At 39.4% G+C, this 20,734-nt stretch overlaps 2 protein-coding genes across 2 annotated transcripts in view; one reads left to right on the top strand and one right to left on the bottom strand.

Annotated features, from left to right (window-relative positions):
* Nucleotides 1-1,815: 1,815 nt before the first annotated feature.
* On the bottom strand, nt 1,816-13,464 carry arl6ip1 (ARL6 interacting reticulophagy regulator 1). The gene is made up of 6 exons (XM_008290928.1): nt 13,298-13,464; nt 11,384-11,517; nt 10,211-10,330; nt 7,512-7,629; nt 7,060-7,144; nt 1,816-2,780 (listed from the first exon to the last, which is right to left on the bottom strand). The coding sequence occupies exons 1-6, from the start codon at nt 13,331-13,333 to the stop codon at nt 2,662-2,664; spliced, it is 612 nt and encodes a 203-aa protein (XP_008289150.1). The 5' UTR covers nt 13,334-13,464; the 3' UTR covers nt 1,816-2,661.
* Nucleotides 13,465-14,371: 907 nt separating this feature from the next.
* Nucleotides 14,372-20,734, top strand: part of srrm2 (serine/arginine repetitive matrix 2) — a 12,074-nt gene continuing 5,711 nt past the window's right edge. Inside the window, 10 exon segments of the mRNA XM_008290927.1 lie at nt 14,372-14,573; nt 15,653-15,904; nt 16,144-16,239; nt 18,382-18,573; nt 18,713-18,796; nt 18,881-18,946; nt 19,037-19,069; nt 19,156-19,272; nt 19,873-20,011; nt 20,454-20,734. The exon segment at nt 20,454-20,734 is cut by the window's right edge and continues 2 nt beyond it. Coding sequence (XP_008289149.1) covers nt 15,657-15,904; nt 16,144-16,239; nt 18,382-18,573; nt 18,713-18,796; nt 18,881-18,946; nt 19,037-19,069; nt 19,156-19,272; nt 19,873-20,011; nt 20,454-20,734 — 1,256 coding nt within the window. The 5' untranslated portion in view covers nt 14,372-14,573; nt 15,653-15,656.

Raw genomic sequence — 20,734 nt, 5'->3', positions numbered from 1 at the left:
GATAGATAGATAGATAGATAGATAGATAGATAGATAGATAGATAGATAGATAGATAGATAGATAGATAGATAGATAGATAGATAGATAGATAGCCTGCACCTGCAGTTTACTTAATAAGGTAAAAGTGCAAATTAAAGTTAAAGTCTCTCAGAAGATAAATCTCCCAGTGTTCATGAATTTAACTGATATACAATAAAATAAAATGTAAAAATGTGCTACTTTAGCTCAAATACAGTCACCTCCATCTATCTGTAGTCACAACTAAGGCTACCACGATGGTTATTGTCATTGTCACTTAATTTTGCCCATTATTTTCTGGAATAATCGATAAGTCGTGTAGTTTTAAAAAAATGCCAGAAAAAGGTGATAAATATTGATAGTTGTTTGTCAAACCCAAAGATAACACGAATATCAGTTATTGATCTCCATGATTACAAACATTCGTATCAACCTCTTAATTCTTATATGTGTGAAAATAAAGTGTCAGAAACATATTTCAACTCAGACGAACTTAGCAAAAATTATTCAGCAGGAATCAATAGATATATTATTTTTATTATTACTATTGTTATGAATAAATCTTTTCTCCAGAATTTCTTGTTTAGAATTTTTTCTAACTTTCTGAATATTTCCCAGTTTCTATTAAAAAATATATCACATTTTCACGATTTCTCACTTTTGGATTCTTGTTCACACATATTTTCCGTCTGGCATGTGATGAGACGTCTTCTTCTGAGAACCGGCTGTTCAGACTGAGAACAGCCCTGCAGGGAAACAACACAAAGGCTCAGTTATGAAGTTATGAAGATGTTTTGGAGATCAGCCTGAGAGGAGAAACAGAGAAGCTGTAAAACTGTCACACAACTGTTTATGAGTTGGTCTGAGGCTCATTTTGTAGAATCACACTGAACCTTATGACCTTTACTGAACTAATCCCCCCTTTTTTTTTTCTTATGTTAAGATGATTTTTTTATATTTTAGCCTGTTGGGACAAACTTCCTAGCTGTATTTTTTTTTTTCTTTTAATTCCAAAAGTGTTCTGAGAAAGTTCTGCAAAGTTCCACTAATGTTTTCATTTAGTTCCCAGAGTGTTCTTCTTTAAGGTCAGATAACTAAAGACGTTCTAAAAATGTTTAACAACGTTGTTGGACCGTTATGTGCTGAAGGTCTTAAAACTAAATGTTGTTCTGAGAATGTTCAGTTAAAATCTCCAACATTAAAAGAACATTTTAAAGATTCTACAATATGTTCCCTCAACAACATCCTCAGAACAATGCAGAAAGAATGTTCTACTTTTAATAATACATCACACTATGGGAACGTTTTATGAAGAGCATTCTGTCATGAGGTTCCCAACATCTTACTGTTTTTAGAATGTTGAGAACATCCTTCCTGTGTTACCATTGTAGAAATGTTTCACAAAAGAACGTTCTTTAATGTGTTCCCTCAACAAAAAGAAATGTTCCACCTTTAATATCACATTAAAGGAACATTACAAAACTGAGGCCTTGATAACATTTGGAAATTGTTTCTTTGAATGTTGCGTTGAGATCATCCTTCCTTTGTTATCATTGTGGAAACGTTTCAAGGAGAACGTTCTACAAAAAGGCCAATTATTCCACCTTTAATCAGATTACAGGAACGTTGTAAAATGTTCTGTATGAAAAACGTGTCGTCATCTGAGCTCTCCATAACATCTGGAAAATGGTTGTGAATATTTATACATATGGTCCTTTTCAGGATAGAAACTTCCATTTTTAAAAGTTGCGTCATCGAAACCAAACCAGGAAATGATGCACAAAGGCCTGAGAAAATCCATTTAAATCAAATTTTATTGATTTTCGTAAAGATCTCCAATAAAGACAAACAATGAAATGAGTTTAAGAGACTGGAAAGGAGGAGCTTGAGCAGGAAAGAACACATAAATAACAAGAAAAGGACGACAGACGGAGACAGAATGAGGGAAAGGCCTATTTACACAGAGACCCCACAGCCATGAAACACTGCTGAGGTTTAATCGAAGCGCTAATAGACCAGAGTCCAGCTAGCAGCGAAGAGCCTCCCGATGAGCTCGGCTTTAAATCCAGTTTTTGTTTTCAGCACTAAGTTTAAACACAACCAAAGCAGAATAAGCACAAAGAGGCTCATTAACCTGCGCTTGTGTGACAAAAATAAATGATTCGTGTTGTTAAAATGATGCAGTAATGCTACAAAAACTGCTCAGTAGTGACTTAGTCTAAGTAGAGGGAATGGCTTCAAAGCAATACTGACACCTGAAAACAGAGCACACCTAATCTAGGAAACAGAGAGGTGTTTAACAGTGTGTTTACGCCGCCCGTGTTCAACTTTTCATGTGAGAACCTTCATTTGGTGGCTGCATGCTCGGCAGAATCGTTTAAAAGAAAAAAAAAAACAAACAAAATAAAAAACAAACGGGGTGGGTGCTGAGGTTGAAATGTGACAAGGTGGAGGGAAAAAATTAAACTTATCCAATGTGTGAAAAACCAAACATAACAGTGACGTCTCGCTCAGAGACTGAAAGCAGGAGGCTCAGCGGAGTTTCTGTTCTCCTGCTTCTTCTTCTTATCCAAACTTTCTTCCACCTTCGTTGCCTGTCGTCGGTTCGTCTTTGAGATTTCCATCTTCGCCCAAACGTCCGTCTACTCGTTCTTCTTCTCCTTCTGCTTCAGCAGCTTGTTGATCTCCCTCTTGGCCATGCCGGCGTACTTCGTGATGATGCCGTGCTGGTTCAGGCCTGGCAGCAGCAGCAGGAAGCTCACTGCAGATAAAGAAGATTATATTATACTCGACATCATTTTTTACATCCCTTTGACTCCGTTGAGCAAATTTACACTCTCATCCATTTACAAGTTAAAAACAGTGTGCTAATCAGGATGTGTAATTAGAAAAACCCATTAATCAACATTGTGATGAAGCTTTACTCATGTCAGTCTATTCAGTCTATTTCAGGGTTTTCCTACACATGACAGTGAGAATGATCAGTCTGTGTACAGTAAAAGGAAATTAATCCTAGCTACCCTTTAACAGAAATCTATTGCTCTATTGTTGGAAATTTAGCCTCAATTAGGAAAAGACTTAATTTAACATTGTTCAACTTGTCAATGTGTCAAATGCAGAAAACCAGCTGCAGTCTTCCACAAATAAATAACCTGTAACGTTATTCATCTCTTGACATTAATCCTCACAGCTGATTTACATGATGGCGTTCATTGTAGTTCATCCAGCTGCTGGAAACAGCTGCTCAGCTGGAACAGACGTCCACAAATGCTGTTGTAGCAACTTTGTCAGTCCAGAAAATCTGTCAGCATTTACTGCCACCAAGAAAACAGACCTTTATGTGTACACTTCATCATTTTAATGTTTTTGGAGGCATGTAATCAGAGTCCTGCTGCTTCACAAGTTTGACAGACACTTGCTCCAGGTCTGTGGTAGCATCTGAAACTCTTAGTTTTTCTATTGTAAATACCAGCATAACTATGCACCATATTTCTTCTACCAGCATGATTTGCATGTTACTCTGCACATTCATTTTCTTATGTTTGTGCACGCTACTGGATACCTTGAATTTCCCCAAGGGGATGAATGAAGTATCATTTGCATTGTTATCATGAGCTTCAGGTAGCTAGCTAAAACAGACAGCCACCTTTTTACTGAAAGCTGTAGAGTTCACCAACATGACCGTCACAGAGGTGCAGCACACACACCTGTAACTCTATCTTAAACAGTAAGGCTCCACCTGGTGGATCAACCAAGTACCACAGCTAATCTATAACATTTTCTGATTTACATGTCCCAAGTCTTCTGCCTTATCAAGTAATATCTTCTTAATCAACTATTAACTGACTAGCAATCAACACCCCTAAAATAATATGATGCACAGCAGAATGAAGCTACGTGCAAACACTACAAGAAGAAAAAAAAAAAAGCTGCTGCTGCTGCAAAAGAAAACACGACTGATTAGTTTCAATATCTTTAACTCATCACACAATCTGCTGAGTGTGAAAACACTTAAGACGTCTCCGACCCTGCGGTTCATTCCACTGTTTATTATTGACTTAGAAAAATGCACATCTATCACTGCAATAACTCATCAGTGACTTGTTTACTCCACACAGACTGAGGCCTGGATCTCATCAGCATTCTTCAAAAAACAAGTTACTGTGAGCAGGCGAAATGTAGGAGCTGTTAGATTAAAATGACTGTTTCACAAGTGTGAAGTCATCGCTGCTTCACTGCTTTCTGTCTGATGAAAACTTGACATGTTTTAACTTATGTAACTGACTGACTCCCCTCTGAGGCAGCTGGAAGGTGTGTTCGTCCTCTGTTCACTTTACTGTTCACAGATCATTTCAGGTTTTACTGCACTTTACTGCAGTACAGACTGACGTCATAACTTCCTCCACCTACACCATTAATAACGGAAGAACTAACAGCTCTGTTGCTGAAACTGCCTGAGGTTTTTGGGATGCAAACATTGATCTACATGAGTCATCGTAGCAGGAAGCCTGGTGATGGAAATCAGAGGTCACAGCAGGAGAAAAGCAGTTTTCCTGCTCCTGAGGTTAAACCAGTTCTACCAGGAAACATCTAATCCTGTTTAATATTCTACACAAACCCTCACAAATAAATAATCTGACACTGAAAGCAGTACAAGACGCCTTAAAATAACTTTGACGCAGCAACGTTAGCAGCTGCTGACTTAAACAGCCATCTCTTCCTGTTCCTGTCAGGTCATGTGAATATTGTCAGATGTGTTAGAAAGATCACATTCAGGAAATGCAGCTAAAGGAGAAGATTGACAAGAATTTTGTCACAGTGGCTGCTGAACTTGAATGGACAAGCCTTGACTTCTTATTTGAATCCAAACGCTGATGTACAGCTCCTTTGTGATGAAATTAAATGTAAAAACTGAACAAGAAATATCAAGTCTCCTTTATAAAATCACTTTAAAAATGCTAGCGTTTGGTGTTGTGCCTTCAGCCAACCATTAAAAACTTCAACAAAAAACAAAAGTCTAAAAACATGAACACAATTTGTATTTAACCCTAAGAGCCATTTCCGAACAGCAAGTTTCAGATTTGTGACAGACATGAATTCTGACTTTGCACATTGAACTTAAAGATTTTTAAAAATAAAAAAATAAAAATCTAATTTACTTATTGAAAAGATAAACCTTGTAAATTGCTGGGTTTAAATAATAACTGCATTAACTCAATATTGTGTGTGATTGAAACTCAAACCTAAAAAACGTATTTCACTTTGAGATAACTTAATGAAATTGGTCAATGGACAATACCTGGATAATGTCCAATGTTTAAGACAGGCAATTAAAAATAACGTTGAGCCGATTCCTTTAACTCAAGTTTGTCAGTTGAACATAAATTCATTCGCAGTTGTCGTAACTCAAAAAGAGTGATGCAATTTGTTGCAGTAAATACTTTCTTGTTGAGTGTGTTAGTTCCTTTTTATCATATTCTCTTTTTTGTTTTTCTCCACGTACACATCTACTTGGTGTTATATCTTGTACAGTAGTTTCTATTTTTTATATTTTTTGGACTAGTGTTTCTCCTACCCACCAGATGTCAACTCAGTGTAAACCATGTATGTTTTGTGGTATGTAAATTTCTGCAGCACCACTAAAAGTTCCCCTGAGGGATTGATAAAGTATCTGTGCGCTGCATCTCTGGTATAAATGAGAGTCTCCTGCTCTTAACCCCCTGTGGTCTCTTTAATCTGGATGAACAGGAAAAGCACTAATGTGACAGTTCTGTTTTCCACTTAAGCCTTTGGGCTACAAGTTTGAAGAAACCAAACACATCTAGACAGTTTGCAGTTTCCTGTTAAACCATTGAGAACAAACGTATAGTATCACAGCAGCCCAGATTATTGGTGACTTGGTTGTACTTTTACTTTGTACAGTTTTTTGAGGAAGAAATGAGAAGAGATGTAGGAATAAAAGAGAGACAACAAGGAGCTTACAACACTTAATATGGATAAGAAATGTATTCTCAGGGGTTTTTTTTGTAAAATTTATTGACACTTTTTTTCCTTTCCATCCAACAAATTAGAAAGTTAAAGTTAAACCTGGTCTGAACTGCTCGTTTAGAGTCAATTTTTATTTATTTTTAAAGAGGTGACTCAGAATGGGCCTTAAAAAAGGTAACTACAACAGTTAAACGTGATGGATGTGTTCAGTAAAGGAAATTAGTCTTTATCTGACAGAAGTCTCTGCATTTTCCTGTTATTTCTAACCATTCTATAAATAAACATGTCTGTTTCATTGGGTTGGGATCTATCAGCCTGTACAAAATGTGTTCTCAGTCGTTTCTCCCCTTTCATTTGAAACTGTGTATCTTGGTAACATCGTACTGGATGGCCTTGGCAATGGAGACAAGAAACTACTTGACATTCTTTTAGCAGCAAGTAAAAAGGCCATCACCAGAAGATGGCTCAAGCCTGAGCAACCAAGAAATGAGGACTGGATCAACATTATACAAGAAATCTACAAAATGGAAACAAGTGTCTTTTCAACTAGAGCTTTTATAGAACTTGGTCAAAATGGACAGAATATGTCAAGCCGACTTTATGTAAAGGTGCCATTCAAGTAACAATGACTGCTGCAGATGATGATGCCATGTTAAAAAAGGTACCCCCCTACTGCTCCTGTTCTTAGTTCTATTTCTGCATAAAATGTTTAAAAGTTTCTCAAAAAAAAGTTAAGAAAAACAAAACATGTCTGTTATGCTGAAGTAAATAAAACTCAAATCGACAAAACTGGGTAAAAATACATATATCTAGTTTTTATTCTCAGTTCTTAACATGTTTGTGCTGCTGAGAATCTCTTTGGAGGGGCGCCAAAGATTCCTCTGTGCAGGAAAACCCTGCGCACAGCAAAAGAATTCAAAATATGACCAAACCCTTCACGTTCTGTGTGTTTTTTTGTGTTTAGGAGTGAAAGCAGGCACCAGGAGAGGAAATGATGGGAAACACTGGGAACATTGGTGTTTGTCCAGGTTACTGCGAGTTCAAACACTCACCGATCAGGTAGGTGAGGAACAGGTTGTGCACCTGCTGTCCGATCCAGGCGACTGCCAGCAGGCTGCTGATCACTGAGGCGAAGTACTGTGGAGAGCAGAGAGGTCACGTTACAGTCAGCTCACAAACTGTGGAACCGTTTAATGGGCTTAAAAGAATCCTTCCTCACATGTGCAGCAACAAAACTCATGTTATCTGTATTAGCAGAACACTCATGGTCATTCTAAAGAGAGGGAAAGTGTGAAAAATCAGGTTACCGCAGCCTGTAACCCAGTTTGAGGTCTGCTAAGTGGAACAGCGAAGCAGAATCAGCTGACATTTCTAATCTGGAGCACAGAGAAAAAGCTCCCCACTGTAATAAAGCAGCAGGCCTGCAGGCAGCTCTTAGGTTCTGCAGTCAATTCAGCTCATGTGTGCTTTATGTTTTGGGATTACAGTTAACATTTCAGTTTACCATTTTGGGCTTCTCCTCCTTCAGGGCACAGAGACGCTTCCACCAGCCGACGATGCGACGCTGAGTCTTCACCAGGTTACCACAGATCTCATGGAAACGCTGCTGCTGCTCGGTGGTCCTGAGAACGAACAGAGGTCGAGGTGTGAATAAAAAAAAAAAAACAAACAAAATAAGACAAAAACATCCTGACAGAAGAGTTTCTGCCAAGCGGAGGCCAAAAGGATGTGATCACAGACAAATGTTCACCAGCAACATCTTTTCAATTTGTCATCTAAAGGAAGCCACAGCAGTTCTCACTTGTTAGTTGTTGTTATACCAGACAAAAATACACCAAATCTCTATTAGAAGTGAAAAAATGTGCTGTTTAGTGAAGTTTTTCTCATATTTTCATCCTCTCTTCCAGTAAACTGACCATTTTGGTATTCTGGAGACATCAACTTAGGTTTTTGGGTACATTTTACAAAAATTCTCTGACATTTCGCAATGAGATTAATGGAGTCGATAAGCACAATATTTGATATGCAAAAAAAAAAGTTCAGGGTTTCAATGTCAGTGTCAAAAGAAAACACAAATCTGCCTTGTTATGAACTATTGTTTCCTCATCACAACTAGTCAGGTGTGATCATGCACAAACATACATCCAGTCTTTCTGTATTGCAGCGCTGCAAGGTTAAAGAGATTAAGCTCTGACAGTGATGAGGGGGCAGCTGAGAAAAGTGGCGATTATTTTCTGCTTAGCCATCGTTCCCTATTTCGGTCCTTGTTGTCGTGGAGCCAAACGGGAACCGTGACCGGACTCTGAAGGCTCCATTTAACCGGCTGGCTGGCTGTGCTGCAATCTGAAGGAGTGAGCTGCAGCCCGAGCTACAATATAAGAGTCTACAGATCAATAGCTACTCTGCAACTAAAAACACAAAGCAGACTTTTAAACCCAGGTGGTATCAGTTAGTACACATCAAACCAGCTCATTTCTAGTATCCCTAGAATCTGTCACGCCAGTTTTTCTTATTCATTGTCTACGTGAGCAGCTGTGCAATGCATTCTGGCAATATTGTGACGCATTGAAAGAGATGCAGGTATTGCATTGTCTGCTCCCTGTTTGCATAACGTTGAGGTCTAGAATACTTTGTACAAATCAGAATCAAAATTCCCCCAAAGAGATGCAAAATCACCACAAAAGGATGAAACTTAATTAAAAAAAGAGAGTCAAATATCATCATAAAAGGACATGAAATCACCACAACATGTGCAAAACCCACACACAAAAAGACCAGTCACCACTGAGTATATTTTCAGAAATCATATGAATATGTACAGCTGCTCTGGTCCCAGTCTGTTCTGATCATTTCATTAACAAATAACCAGATTCAAATGACTTAATATTCTGTAATTCAAGCTTTTTGTGGTGATTTGTAACTCGTTTAGGCTAATAAGGCTGCAGGAAGAGTCACTCAGAGTTCTGTGGAACATTTAGTTCATCTACAGATCTGTTGATAAGTGCAAGAGTTGATGATTTCATCCCCCCTAAGACTGCAGTCAGACTCATTTAATCCATTAATTAAAAGCTGTCAAAGCACATATGTAGAAACACATCAAGTCTTTGTGTTACTGTTAATCCAGATACAACAGTCACTGCTGGTCCTTACTGAACGGACTCTGCATGCCTGCTGCTGCCTGAGGAATGTGCAGCAGTGCAGGTTATATATCAAGACGCATATCCAACATACTGTGCCAACTGCAGGCTGTTACCCAACGCTGCCCTGGTGTCTGGTTGTCACCATCCAACGCTCACAGCTGAGTCAAGAGACTGTTAGGTAAGAGCTGTGTAATGTCAAAGCTCCACCAAGCTCAGGGAAACCCTATCGGGCTGGTTTCAGATGGTAACGTGTTAAGTAAAGCAAAAAGAGATCTGCTGTGAGGAGAGAATTCTGTTTCTACTCCAAAGTGACAGTAAAATGGATCCACAGATCTCACAGATGAGCTGGTTATTTGCTGTAAATGAGAAAGCCTGAACTGCTCATTTAGAATCAAAATGTTTGTTTCTTACTAAAAAGGTGACAGCACCAAGGTTTTGGGAGGTGACAGTAAACTAAAAATGTCTATTATGCTCAAGTAAATAAATCCCAAACTAACAAAATTGGTTTAAAAAAAAAAAAAAAGCACTGTGTAACGTCAAAGCTCCTCAGAGAGGTTCGCTGTGAAGAGAGAACCCTTTTCGTCCAAAGTGATCATAAAAATGGATCTTTGGTCCAATAACAGAGCAGCTCTCTCACAGATGACTGGGTTATTTTATTGATTTCACGTCTGCTGCCAATGAGAAAGTAACGGACAAAACCCTGAGGATTTTCTCAGTGCCAGTTTCACTTACATCATCTGTAGTCCGTCTTTAATATTGTCATGTTGAGTCATCAATACACACCTCCAAATGTCCTCAGCTAGAAAAACCTGATTCTGTCTTGCAAGCTTAGACCTCACCCAGTATCACTGCTCAGATTAATTCAATGACGAAATTGTGAAGTGAGACACTATTTCAAGAGCAGCTGCTATTATTTTAGATTTTGAAATGTGGTTCTAAAGGATGGATGTTGATATGAGCGCAAAGCCGACTAACTAGCAGAAAAAACCTTAGAAAAAACTAAACAGATAGGAAATAAATGAGATTTTTCAGTTAAATGTGACTTTGACGGTCAATCTCTCACCACTTGTTGGAGCCGAACACTCGGGGAGCCAGGGTCGGTACCAGGTAGTCGGCCAGGCAGAGCAGCATGACGGTGCAGGAGAGTCCAGTCAGCACTGACGGGTCCAAGTAGTAAATCAGCCTGGAAGTGGAACATGAAGCATAAGCCGCTGCTGCTTACACTGGAACTACAAGCATTTTCTAACCTGTATTTCCAATATTTTACAGTGCTGTTTTTGGAACCGCTGCCTGTTATGACTGAGAGATCTCTGTTCTTGTTTGCTGAAGCTGCAATTTTTAAAAAAACAGCATTGCAACTGACAGTGAAGCAGAGATCACCAGGGAGGGTGTGTGCATTTAGGGAATAACAAATAGGAATGCACTGTGTTAACAAAAACACAATCAGTAGCCCAAAAGGAAACAGTGTTCTGGTCTGGATTCACCCACATTGCAAAGAATGTCACAACCTGAGCTCATTTCACAAAATCGAATCCGTTGTAATCCACACTGTTTCACTTCCTCAAGGTTTGTGTTTAAACAGGGTGGAAAACTTCAACATAACCTTAGAATAGTCTTTTAAGACAACTTTAGTCTGATATGCTGACATGTTTCAAAATGACAGTATTAATATAGTATACAATCATTTAGAATCAACACTTAGACCCTTTTAAGACCTTGACAAAGAAGATTTGCCACTGGGCTGAGCTACATGTTTTAAAAATCAATCACAATATAAATATGGACTTTTAAAAATTCCATTTAAATTTGTCAAACCATCAAGAAACTACATTATGTCACAGATAATAGGGATGTAATAATTGTGATGCAAAAGTTCAGTGCACAGTCGTGTGTGTATTCTTGTGTTATTTACATGATCCAGGGTGCTGTTTTCTATTATCATGCATTACTTGAATTTTTGTAGCTTTTAAGCTTGAAATCCCCAATTAGTATGACAAAAATGTGGGAAACAAAGATGAAAAACTGAAAAAATAAGACCTTTCAGGATTAAAACAAGACTGTAAGACACTGCATAGCCTTGTATTTTTTGCTATTTTAAGACTCCTGCAAGGTACACAGATAGCATAAATGCTTGTTCTCTTGTCACAGATAGATCTCACTGCTGAGGGGAAGGAAAGGCATGCTATGCCAGCTATGTGCCCAGCTGTGTTTAGCACACAGTAACAAAGGGACTCACAGGAAGAGGACAGTGGTGGCGCCCATCAGGGCTCCAGGGAACCACGGCTTCTCCCAGCGCAGGACTCGGTCCCCGGCCAGGATCACTTCACCCCAGCCCTGCAGCTGCTCCTCCAGTTGGGCCGTTTCCTGAGCCTGGACACAAAATCCAACACTTTACCAAACCAAGTGCACTACTGATCAGTATAGTATGAAAAAAAACTCAATATCAGTATAATCCAGTAGGTCTGTCTTCAGAAGGCAGAACCAAGAGTTTTTCCAGGGGTTTGTTCTTCTGCTCTAGATAATCCACATCATGTTCTCTGGCTGATTAGTTGGCAGAATCAATGACATCAACATGACGTCTGTGCTACAAAATGCTGCATCATGACATTATTGGCCACCTGAGGAACAAACACGCAGGAGGCATTTTACATCCATTAGTTCTCTCCTGCTCTCTGTGCTCACATATACTGCATTTTCAAACAGCTGGGTTTCCAATAAAGCTGTTATCATTTACAGATTTTTCTTTTTCTGTTGTTAGACGACAGAATGAGTATGAAACAGCGACTGCTCATTAAAGCTTAATGTTAACCAGAAGTCTGCTGCTCTGTACCACTAAAATCCTGATTTTACAAAGACGACATTGTCTGGCAAAGTCATTTCGCACACGAGTTAAACGCTGTGCTGTGACTTCTCAGAATTCAAAGCTATTCCCCAAATCAGAGAACATCTACACGATAAGGAAAAAGGCAGTTGTTTTAGATGGTCCGTGCTGAAAACCACCATGTTCATGTTGCACTTTGTTTAATACAGACCAAACTTTTTCACTTCAAGGGTGTTGGTAGAATTATTAGTCACGTTGGAGTTTGCAGTTCAATTTTAATGTGAAAACCTTTGCTTACATTTTGTACTGTACGGCATTATACAATAACAATCTGTCAACAAAAAAAAAAAAAACTTAAATCAAGGGTAAATTAATTCAAAGTGCAGGAAAACGCAAAGTGACAGTTCCTTAAGGCTAGGCAACAACAACACAACATTACAAAAGAACACTCTTTAAAATTGAAAGACGTCAGAACGTCATAAATTATACAGTGGTACAGATTAGATTAATTAAACTAATTAAGATAATTCAAGCAATCAGTAAAACAGTCGATCAGTCAGAAACAGCCTTGTATTGCTCAACATGTTTGCAATTTTGACCTTTCACATTAGTGGAGACTTAAACTGTGTTCACCGTGACACAAAGACTTCCGTAAGCAAGAGGATAATTTAAAGAAGAAAACAAAAGCTGAGGAAGTAGTTTAGTAGCAAAACTGCAGCCAGCCTCGTTAAAGTCACTGGTTTCTTGCCAGTATGAAAACTACTTGCGTATGTTTCTAACTAATCCAAATTTAAATAACCATGTATTGGCCACTTGAATTGTATTTTAGGGTGTGTGAGCCTTTGGCGATAAGCACACATACGATAACGCCACTTGCCCTGTTGACATGCAGTGACAGTGCAAAATAGAAAATAATAGACTCTATATCCATGTAAAACAAATTAACATCAATAAAAATAAAAAAAATCCATATACGTCGAGTGAACCTAATTTCATGGTTCTAAGCTTAATTATAAGCCCTGAACCTGTCGCGTCGGCTAACAGGCTAGCTAAGCGGCTAGCTGAGGTTAGCAGCAGTGACAATCGCAGCCCAGCGGCAGCAAGGTAACGGACGGTCGGACAAAAGATTAGAGCTAAATCGGTTGGTCGGTTTCCCGGCGGGGCAAAGTTCATGCTACGAGAAAAAAAAATCTATAACACAGCCTCGGCTCCGCGAACACTATCAGATTAGCCATCGGTGCTAACGTCCCCATGAACAAACACACCCACATCACACGGGGCCGTTTAAAATCCGCTGAAACGTTAAAAAGCTAGAGTGTTTAAACTCACCAGCAGGTTTGCGCTTTTGTTGTCGCCTTCGGCCATTGTTCCTAAACCGTTCGGTTTGGATTCGAATGTGAATTTCGGAGTATTTTCAGAGAAACGACCCACAGAGCGACTGACAGACCGCACACTCTTCTCCGGCTGCTCCGGCGTCACTAACGGTCGAACAGACGCAGGATGTTTTTATCTGAAAAAATTGCGTCAAGTCAGCCAGAGGCATTCTGGGAAATGCAGTGTTGGATCTCCCGTTCATTAAATTTTTTTTAACAGAAACCCGAAGCAAAAATATATAGATTATGCATGAAGCTCTGAATGTTTTATGAATGCCATCGTGAATGCGTTTATTTATTTATTTATGCTTGTTTTTATTTACAAAAGCAATTGGTCACAATTGAAAAAACATTTTATTTGACACTGCAGAGACAGACCATTAGCAATGTATATATTTATGCTGTTTTGTTTTCGTATCATTAAATTGATGTAATGAATGCATCCATATGTAAACGATCATGCCTTATTTTTTGCATTTATTATACCTTTACATTAAGCCTTATGAAAGTTTTGTAATTCTTGTCCTTCTTCTTCAATACTTCATCTGTGTCTCGCAGTTGTCACATGTAAGCTTCACCAGTGAGGGACCAATAAAGTTTAATTTATCTTAATCTCATCTGATACAACACTGGCGGCAAGAAGGAGCCTGTACACTGCGCGCCACTGTACACTCCATCCAATTGCCTTGCTAATTTAAATATTTAAGTTACAATCCTACAAAATTATTTATCATACATGTTTTTTTGTTGTTGTTTATTTTATTTTCCCGTGTGTATTTTTAAATAGTGTTTTTTTTTAATGTGTTTTCTTAATGTAAATTTACCAAACTAATTTAAAACTTAAGCTTACTGACTAGAGCATATGTTGTCCTGATGAGCCAGAATTAACGAAATAAATTGAATAAAATTTAATACAATCAAACTAAATGCGTTTGTTTTTAATCCTCAGATGGAAACCAAAAATGTCTCACCTTTGCCGCTGCGCGTGAACGCAGCGCAGTCCGGACGTACGCACCATGCGTATGCCGTCACACGGTTTTCATCTCCTGTGGTTGGAGAGCCAACAGCTAGCTGGTGGCTAACGGAGCTAACAGCAGCGTTTCTTTATTTCTCACAGTTATAAAGACGCGGTTATTGTAAACTCGGTGTTGACGTGTGATTGTACGGGACTTTATTAAATCTATAAATTGCTCCCGACATCGTTTCACTCTTGGTTTGGAAAGAAAAGGCTGGTACGTAACAAATACGTTAGCTACTTAGCAAGCTAGCTTAGATTGGAATAGTTAGCAACGCTTAAGTGTGGTTGGGCCTTTAGAAATGTTGAAGCGTTAAATCCACCGACCATCAAATGACCTGAATGTTACAACTACAACTTTCAGACCCAATAATCATCAGGTTGTTTGCGTCAGTGTGATAAATTGTTTTTTGTCATCGTTAATCATCATAAAGTTGCTAACTTACACACATCCGTAGCAACAGGCCTGATCTGGCGCACGTGTTAAAGCGCGACAAAATCAATGTTATTCTGAATAAATCCTCCTTATATTGATAATATTTCATGTTTGGATGCAACACACATCCAGTTAGTGAGTCAGAATCATTTCAGCAACTCTGCAGGAAAGTCGGGCCACACTCAAACAAAACAGTGTCACCAAATTGCCGCCTGAAATAAAGCTGTTAGTGATGATATTTCAGTGATTTGAAGGGGTTACATTTGTGTTTTTACTAGTTTCATACAGTTTACTGTAATGGTTTATGTCTGCCATTTTATAACAGGAAGTCACATAGGGATTTAAAATGCTGTAATAAACCTGTATCAGGTTTGGCTGCAAGGAAAACTCCCCTTTGGACATGTTCGAAGATGCATAAAACAATAAACTGCCTTTGTTGGAAATTCTTAAAATGGCAGCTACAGTTCCGAAATCAATTAATACGCAGTTTTTTTATCATTTCAAAGTCGACTCAAGATGTCTGCTACGTTGTTGAAATTCTGTTCTCACTGTTTTCACATGACATTAGGACCACAACTAATACTTACTTTCATTGTCAATGAATCTGATGGTTATTTCCTGGATTATTCAGATGACTTGTTTGTTCTTTAAAGTGTCAGAAAACTTTGAAAATTGTTGATCATTGTTTCCTAAAGTCTGGCGTACTTTGTCCAAAGATAGTCAATTTTCTGTCATAAACGAGTTGAGAAACCAGAAAATAGTCACAGTTTAGAAACTACAACCACAGAAGTTTTGTAAATTATCAAAATAGTTCATGTCTGTTGAACCACTTGATGCATCTCTGTGTTTTGACTCTGCAGAGCCATGTACAATGGGATCGGCCTGACCACTCCGCGAGGCAGCGGCACCAACGGTTACGTGCAGCGAAACCTTTCGAGCCTTCGGGTCAAACGGCCACGAGATGAACGTGGTGGCGAGCGGGATGAGAAAGACCGCGAGAGGCTGGAAAGTCAGCTGAACCGGCAGCCCAATGCTGACATCCTGGAGCACCAGCGGAAGAGACAGCTGGAGGTCAAGTGTGCCGAGCTGCAGGACATGATGGAGGAGCAGGGGTAAAGAAATAACTCAAACTCAACCAGTTAGCTGTGTAACAGTAAACTGACTAATAGTTTCAGTCATTTTCCAAATGTTCCAATGATTTTGGCTTCCTAAATGCAAAAATTTGCTGCTTAGAGTTTCAAATTAGAAATGTTTTGGCATTTATAGCGAGCTACATGTGGAAATTTGTACTTAATCCATCCAGTTTGACTTCTATGTGTTGTTAAAAGCTCTTCTCTGTTTGGATGCTTAGGTATTCTGCTGAGGAGATCGCGGAGAAGGTGAACAGTTTCCGTATGATGCTGCAGGAGAAGCAGGAACCGACACCAGCGTCCACTGAGAGACCAACGTAAGTGCAACACTGGCAAACCTGAATTTTTGTGGCTGCATTTAAAATAGTGTTTTGTTAGGCTGTGTGTACACTAAATGTCAGAGTCGTGCTTCTTTATTCTCGTCAACAAATATTGTTCCCAGTTAAGATAATAGTAAAATGCCAGTATACAATTATGTCATAATATATGTAGAAGTCAAAATACAAGAAATCTTTAGGAGGTATAGACGCTACTTTAGTTTGCGTCCTGAAACATCACCCTGCGAGATGTCAAATGTTGCTCGGCTACATTACGTCCTTCACATACTGAGGAATGTCTCAATACTGAAAACGTGATAATACATACATACATATTTGAAATTTCGTGATTCTTGAAACTAAATGAATCCCAAAAAACAATCCCATACCCAAACCTGATCTCTTTTATCAAAACAATCATAGCTAGTGTCAGTCCACACCCCCTAATTCTAGTGTATCTGCTATAAAATAGAAAAATATATTTGTTACTCATTTCTTATTCAGTGTTTCACACATGCAGACTTCACTTAGGTGGGGCGTCGAGGCGTATTACTCCAGTTTTTCTCGAGAACGACGTCATCTGCCATTGATTACAGTGTTTCCTAAATAACACTTTGTTCTCTTTGTAGTTAAGCCTCTGTTAGAATGATACTGATCTTTTGGCCCTTTGAACTTCCCTTGACTTCCTCCCCAGAAGTATGTGTGATATGTGGGGTATCAGTCTACGAAACCTATATCTGACATATACCTGTTTCTAGATTAGCTGCTATAGGACCTTGACCCCATGTAGATGTATGGTAGGAGGACAGACAGGCACCCTTTGTGTCTGTCAAGGCCAGATTATTTTATTTTGAAAGCTCAGTCACTGCTTGACAATCTAGCCGTCATGTTTCCCACCGGCAGGCTGTTGGGTCACCATTGTGGTGGTCTCACTTAGCCAGCTTATTCTGGAGAACACATCAGTCCAGCTGAATGTCAATATCATTGTGATATAGGGGGGGAAAAACAATCTGATTTGTTTGTGTTTGTTCAAACCAATCACAGAGCGATGCAAAAGATTGTGGCTTCGGCTTTGACTCAAATACAAGTAGAAATATTTTGGTGAAAGATTTGCACACAGAGAGACAAGCACTGTGATTAAAGTGGATAATCCAACAACAAAAACTATCGGAGTTCCCTCACTGCATGATCCAAATCCTCTGCCAATCATGAAATCTTTTGTGTGGTAGGTTGCTGCTGAAAAGTTGTTGTTTGTTTCCTGTAGCAAAAAACAGTAATTTGCCATGAAGTCCTCTTTGAGTTTAACCAGTCAGTTTTGGGATCCATGGTTTTTCAGCGCTGCTGAGATGTACCAAACCCAGAGGAGGGGCTTTTTCTTCCCCACAAGAAGCTCTACAGGGGTAGTTGTTTCAGTCAGGACACACAAAGGTTTTCTGCTGTTGCTCAGTTGTTTTTTAATCTCAAGGTACTTAGCAGTTAAAGTATTTGAAGGGCAGAACCTTAAATGACACCTGAGGTCTTTGTCCGTTCTAGCGTTTCACCAGAAAAATCAATATCGTATGCCAGTTCAGTGGACGGTCGCCCTCGCCAATCACAGCTACACACACAGCGTTGCATTTTGACACACTGAACTGTAATGACGGTAACTACTGTACATCATCCAAAACAAGCTACTTTCAGCCTTTAGCTTCTGTGTAGAGCTTCGTCTCAACAGAAGAAGCTGTCTCATTTCATCAGTAGAAACATTTCAGGATGTGACCACATGAAGCTGACTTCAGTTTACATATCCAGATGCTTTGGATCAGTTTGAGGTGTTTCCTCCTTTTAATGCTTTTTGACACCGTTTACATGCAACTTGTACCAGATCATCGTCTCAAAAGTTGAGCATCTCCATACTGGCCTGTTCTGGATTATTTTCATATGTCTCCAGACCTTAGAACATGTATGATATCACAGATTTAAAAAAAAGGCTCTGTGATGTTTTCAGAATATGGGGATTAGCTTTCGCTCCAGTGTTGCTAAAATCATCTATATTCTCACTGAATCACAGTATCAGTCTTTTAACTCTTCATTAAGTCTGTGTGATCTTCAGACTGAGAGAAACTGAAGTTTGGAGGTTGTGTTTGTTTTGTTTTCTCTCAGGGTGACGGAGACTCACGCTCTTGCTGCAGCCAACCAGCAGAAGAACGACCGTCTTCGCGCCGCTTTCGGCATCTCCAGCGACTATGTGGACGGATCGTCGTTCCACGCCGACCGCAAGGAGAAGGAGAAAGAGAAGCGAGAGCAGGAACGTCTAGAGAGGGAGAGACTGCAGCAGCAGCAGCAGAAATATACGTGAGTCGGACGAACGCAATAAACACACCCACAGTGTTAAACCAAAAATGTGTTTATCAAATTTATGGTTCTTTTTCTTGTGGCCTCTTATTACAGTGAGTTATTTCTATTCCTGATTTGACATTTGTTGCTTTTTCAGGTTGGTGGAAGATTCAGACGAGTCAGATTCTCCTCCCAAGAAGCGCAGCCGGAAGAAGAAAAAGAAAAACAAGAACAGAGACAGGTGAGAGGATGAACTTCAACAGAAACAATATGGAGGACTGATGAGGAGGCATCTAACGGTTTTCTTTGTTTTGTTTCCAAGCAGCTCAGAGAGTCCCTCCCCGTCTCCTCGTAGAGAGAAGAAGAAATCCAAAAAGAAGAAAAAGAAACGGTATTCCTCTTTTAGATTTCTGTTTTTCTGCTTTTCACCTGTTGGCTTGAACAAGGAAAGTGTTTGTTAACTTGATAATCTGTTTTTCAGTGAGGTGTCAGAAGAGGAGGAAGAAGACAACAGGTAGGTGTTTCTGAATCTACTGCTTGAAATTAACCAGTCGGGATGTGTTGAACTCATGTGACTTTCTGTCTTTTACCCTCTTTAAGCTCCTCAGATGAGAAAGAGAAAGTGTCAAAGAAGACAAGAGCAAACAGCGAAAGTAAGAGTCCTCCAAAAGCAAAAGCAGCGCGACACAGAAGCGTCTCCTCCAGCTCGGCTCACAGGTAGGAAAATAAAAACATGAAATACCAGCGCAGAGGTAAACTGATCTCAGTGTTACCATTATTCACATATATTTGAGCGATTCTGTAAAAGCTACGTCAGTACTCGAAGCCAACATGATCTTTATGTTGCTCTGATTGCTGCTTTCTATGATTTAAAGTCTGAGGCTAAACTTACCAATGACTGCTTTGTTGATTTTATTTTCACAATTAGACTTGAACATGTTTCATAATAAATTACAAACAAATGCTCCAAAATATAACTCCCACAGCCACGAAATATGAAATGATGATGCGTAGGAAATATGAAATACATTGTCAATATCAAGAATTGACATTTTGACTAGTGGGAAATCAATTGTATATATTTTGAAAGAGAAATGCTTCTAGTCTACTTTACATTTTGGACATGGTAGCTTGGAGTTCCAACTTGTCAAAAAGCAGTTGTTTGTATCTATGGTTGCTGTTATTGCTGCCGATTAAACCTCAGAAGAACTCGCTATAATGGCACTCTTGTTAGGGTTTTGTGTTTTTTTTAAAAAACTAGTTCATTTGAATTCTGCTAAACCTGATTAAATTCCTTTTTCCATGTGATTTTAACAGCCAGTCTCCACCGCCACTGAGATCACGTCAACAGGACCAAACTACAAGAAACATCGATGAAGGTAGAAAAGGGAGATCACCGGACAGGAGGAGGCGAGGCTACGAGGAGCAAAGCCCACAGCGTCAAGGAGGGGACGGGGTAAGACTGAGGCCGTTTGATCTGCTACAATTTTACTCTACTGGAGGGTCATTCCATATAAAATCAGCTGAATCTGGAAAAAAAAATACTGCCAACACATTTTGTGCACCATCATTTTCTGCCACGTAGCAAAGACAAATGTGGGATACCAGGAATACACATCATTATAGTCGTTCACAATCTGAGGACAGAAACCAAACAAAATGACTAGTTTGAGCAGTCAAATTTTCCAAACTGTTCTATAAAACATACATAGAGCCAGCAGATAAATTCCCCAGAGTTAAGACATGAGTATTTTTGATAATGATTTAGACACAGTGAATCGTGTGTAGAAGATGATCCTGAATCTTAGGAGGTCAAGTGGGAGAAACTGCCAGATTTTCATCGAATGACCCATAAAATACACTAAAAACACTAACGCATCTTTTTTTCTGTCGTCTAGAAGAGGCCCAATCTTGACAGAGAAAAAGATCGACAGAGTAGGACCGAGAAGACCTTCGCGAAGAGGAGACATGACTCCTCTTCTTCACCTTCTCCTCCGCCACAGAAAACCAACGAGAGGGAGAAAGGAAGGCGATCCAGGAGCAAACAGAAGGAGAGCGACAAGGCGAGGCGTTCAAGAAGCACAGAGATGCCCAAAAGGAGGCGCTCAAGGAGCATAGATGCAGAGAAAAGGAGGCGTTCAAGGAGCATAGATGCAGAGAAAAGGAGGCGTTCAAGGAG

Source organism: Stegastes partitus, unplaced genomic scaffold (genome assembly GCF_000690725.1).
Source record: "Stegastes partitus isolate 25-593 unplaced genomic scaffold, Stegastes_partitus-1.0.2 Scaffold704, whole genome shotgun sequence".
Taxonomy (NCBI): Eukaryota; Metazoa; Chordata; class Actinopteri; family Pomacentridae; genus Stegastes; species Stegastes partitus.
This window is presented reverse-complemented; position numbering and strand designations above follow the sequence as displayed.

Coding starts and splice junctions, on each gene's coding strand:
- arl6ip1 (XM_008290928.1), bottom strand. CDS start 13,333: ATGGCCGAAGGCGACAACAAAAGCGCAAACCTGCTG. Junction 10,331..11,383: donor GCCACCACTGTCCTCTTCCT/GTGAGTCCCTTT, acceptor TTCCACTTCCAG/GCTGATTTACTACTTGGACC. Junction 7,630..10,210: donor GTGTTCGGCTCCAACAAGTG/GTGAGAGATTGA, acceptor GTTCGTTCTCAG/GACCACCGAGCAGCAGCAGC.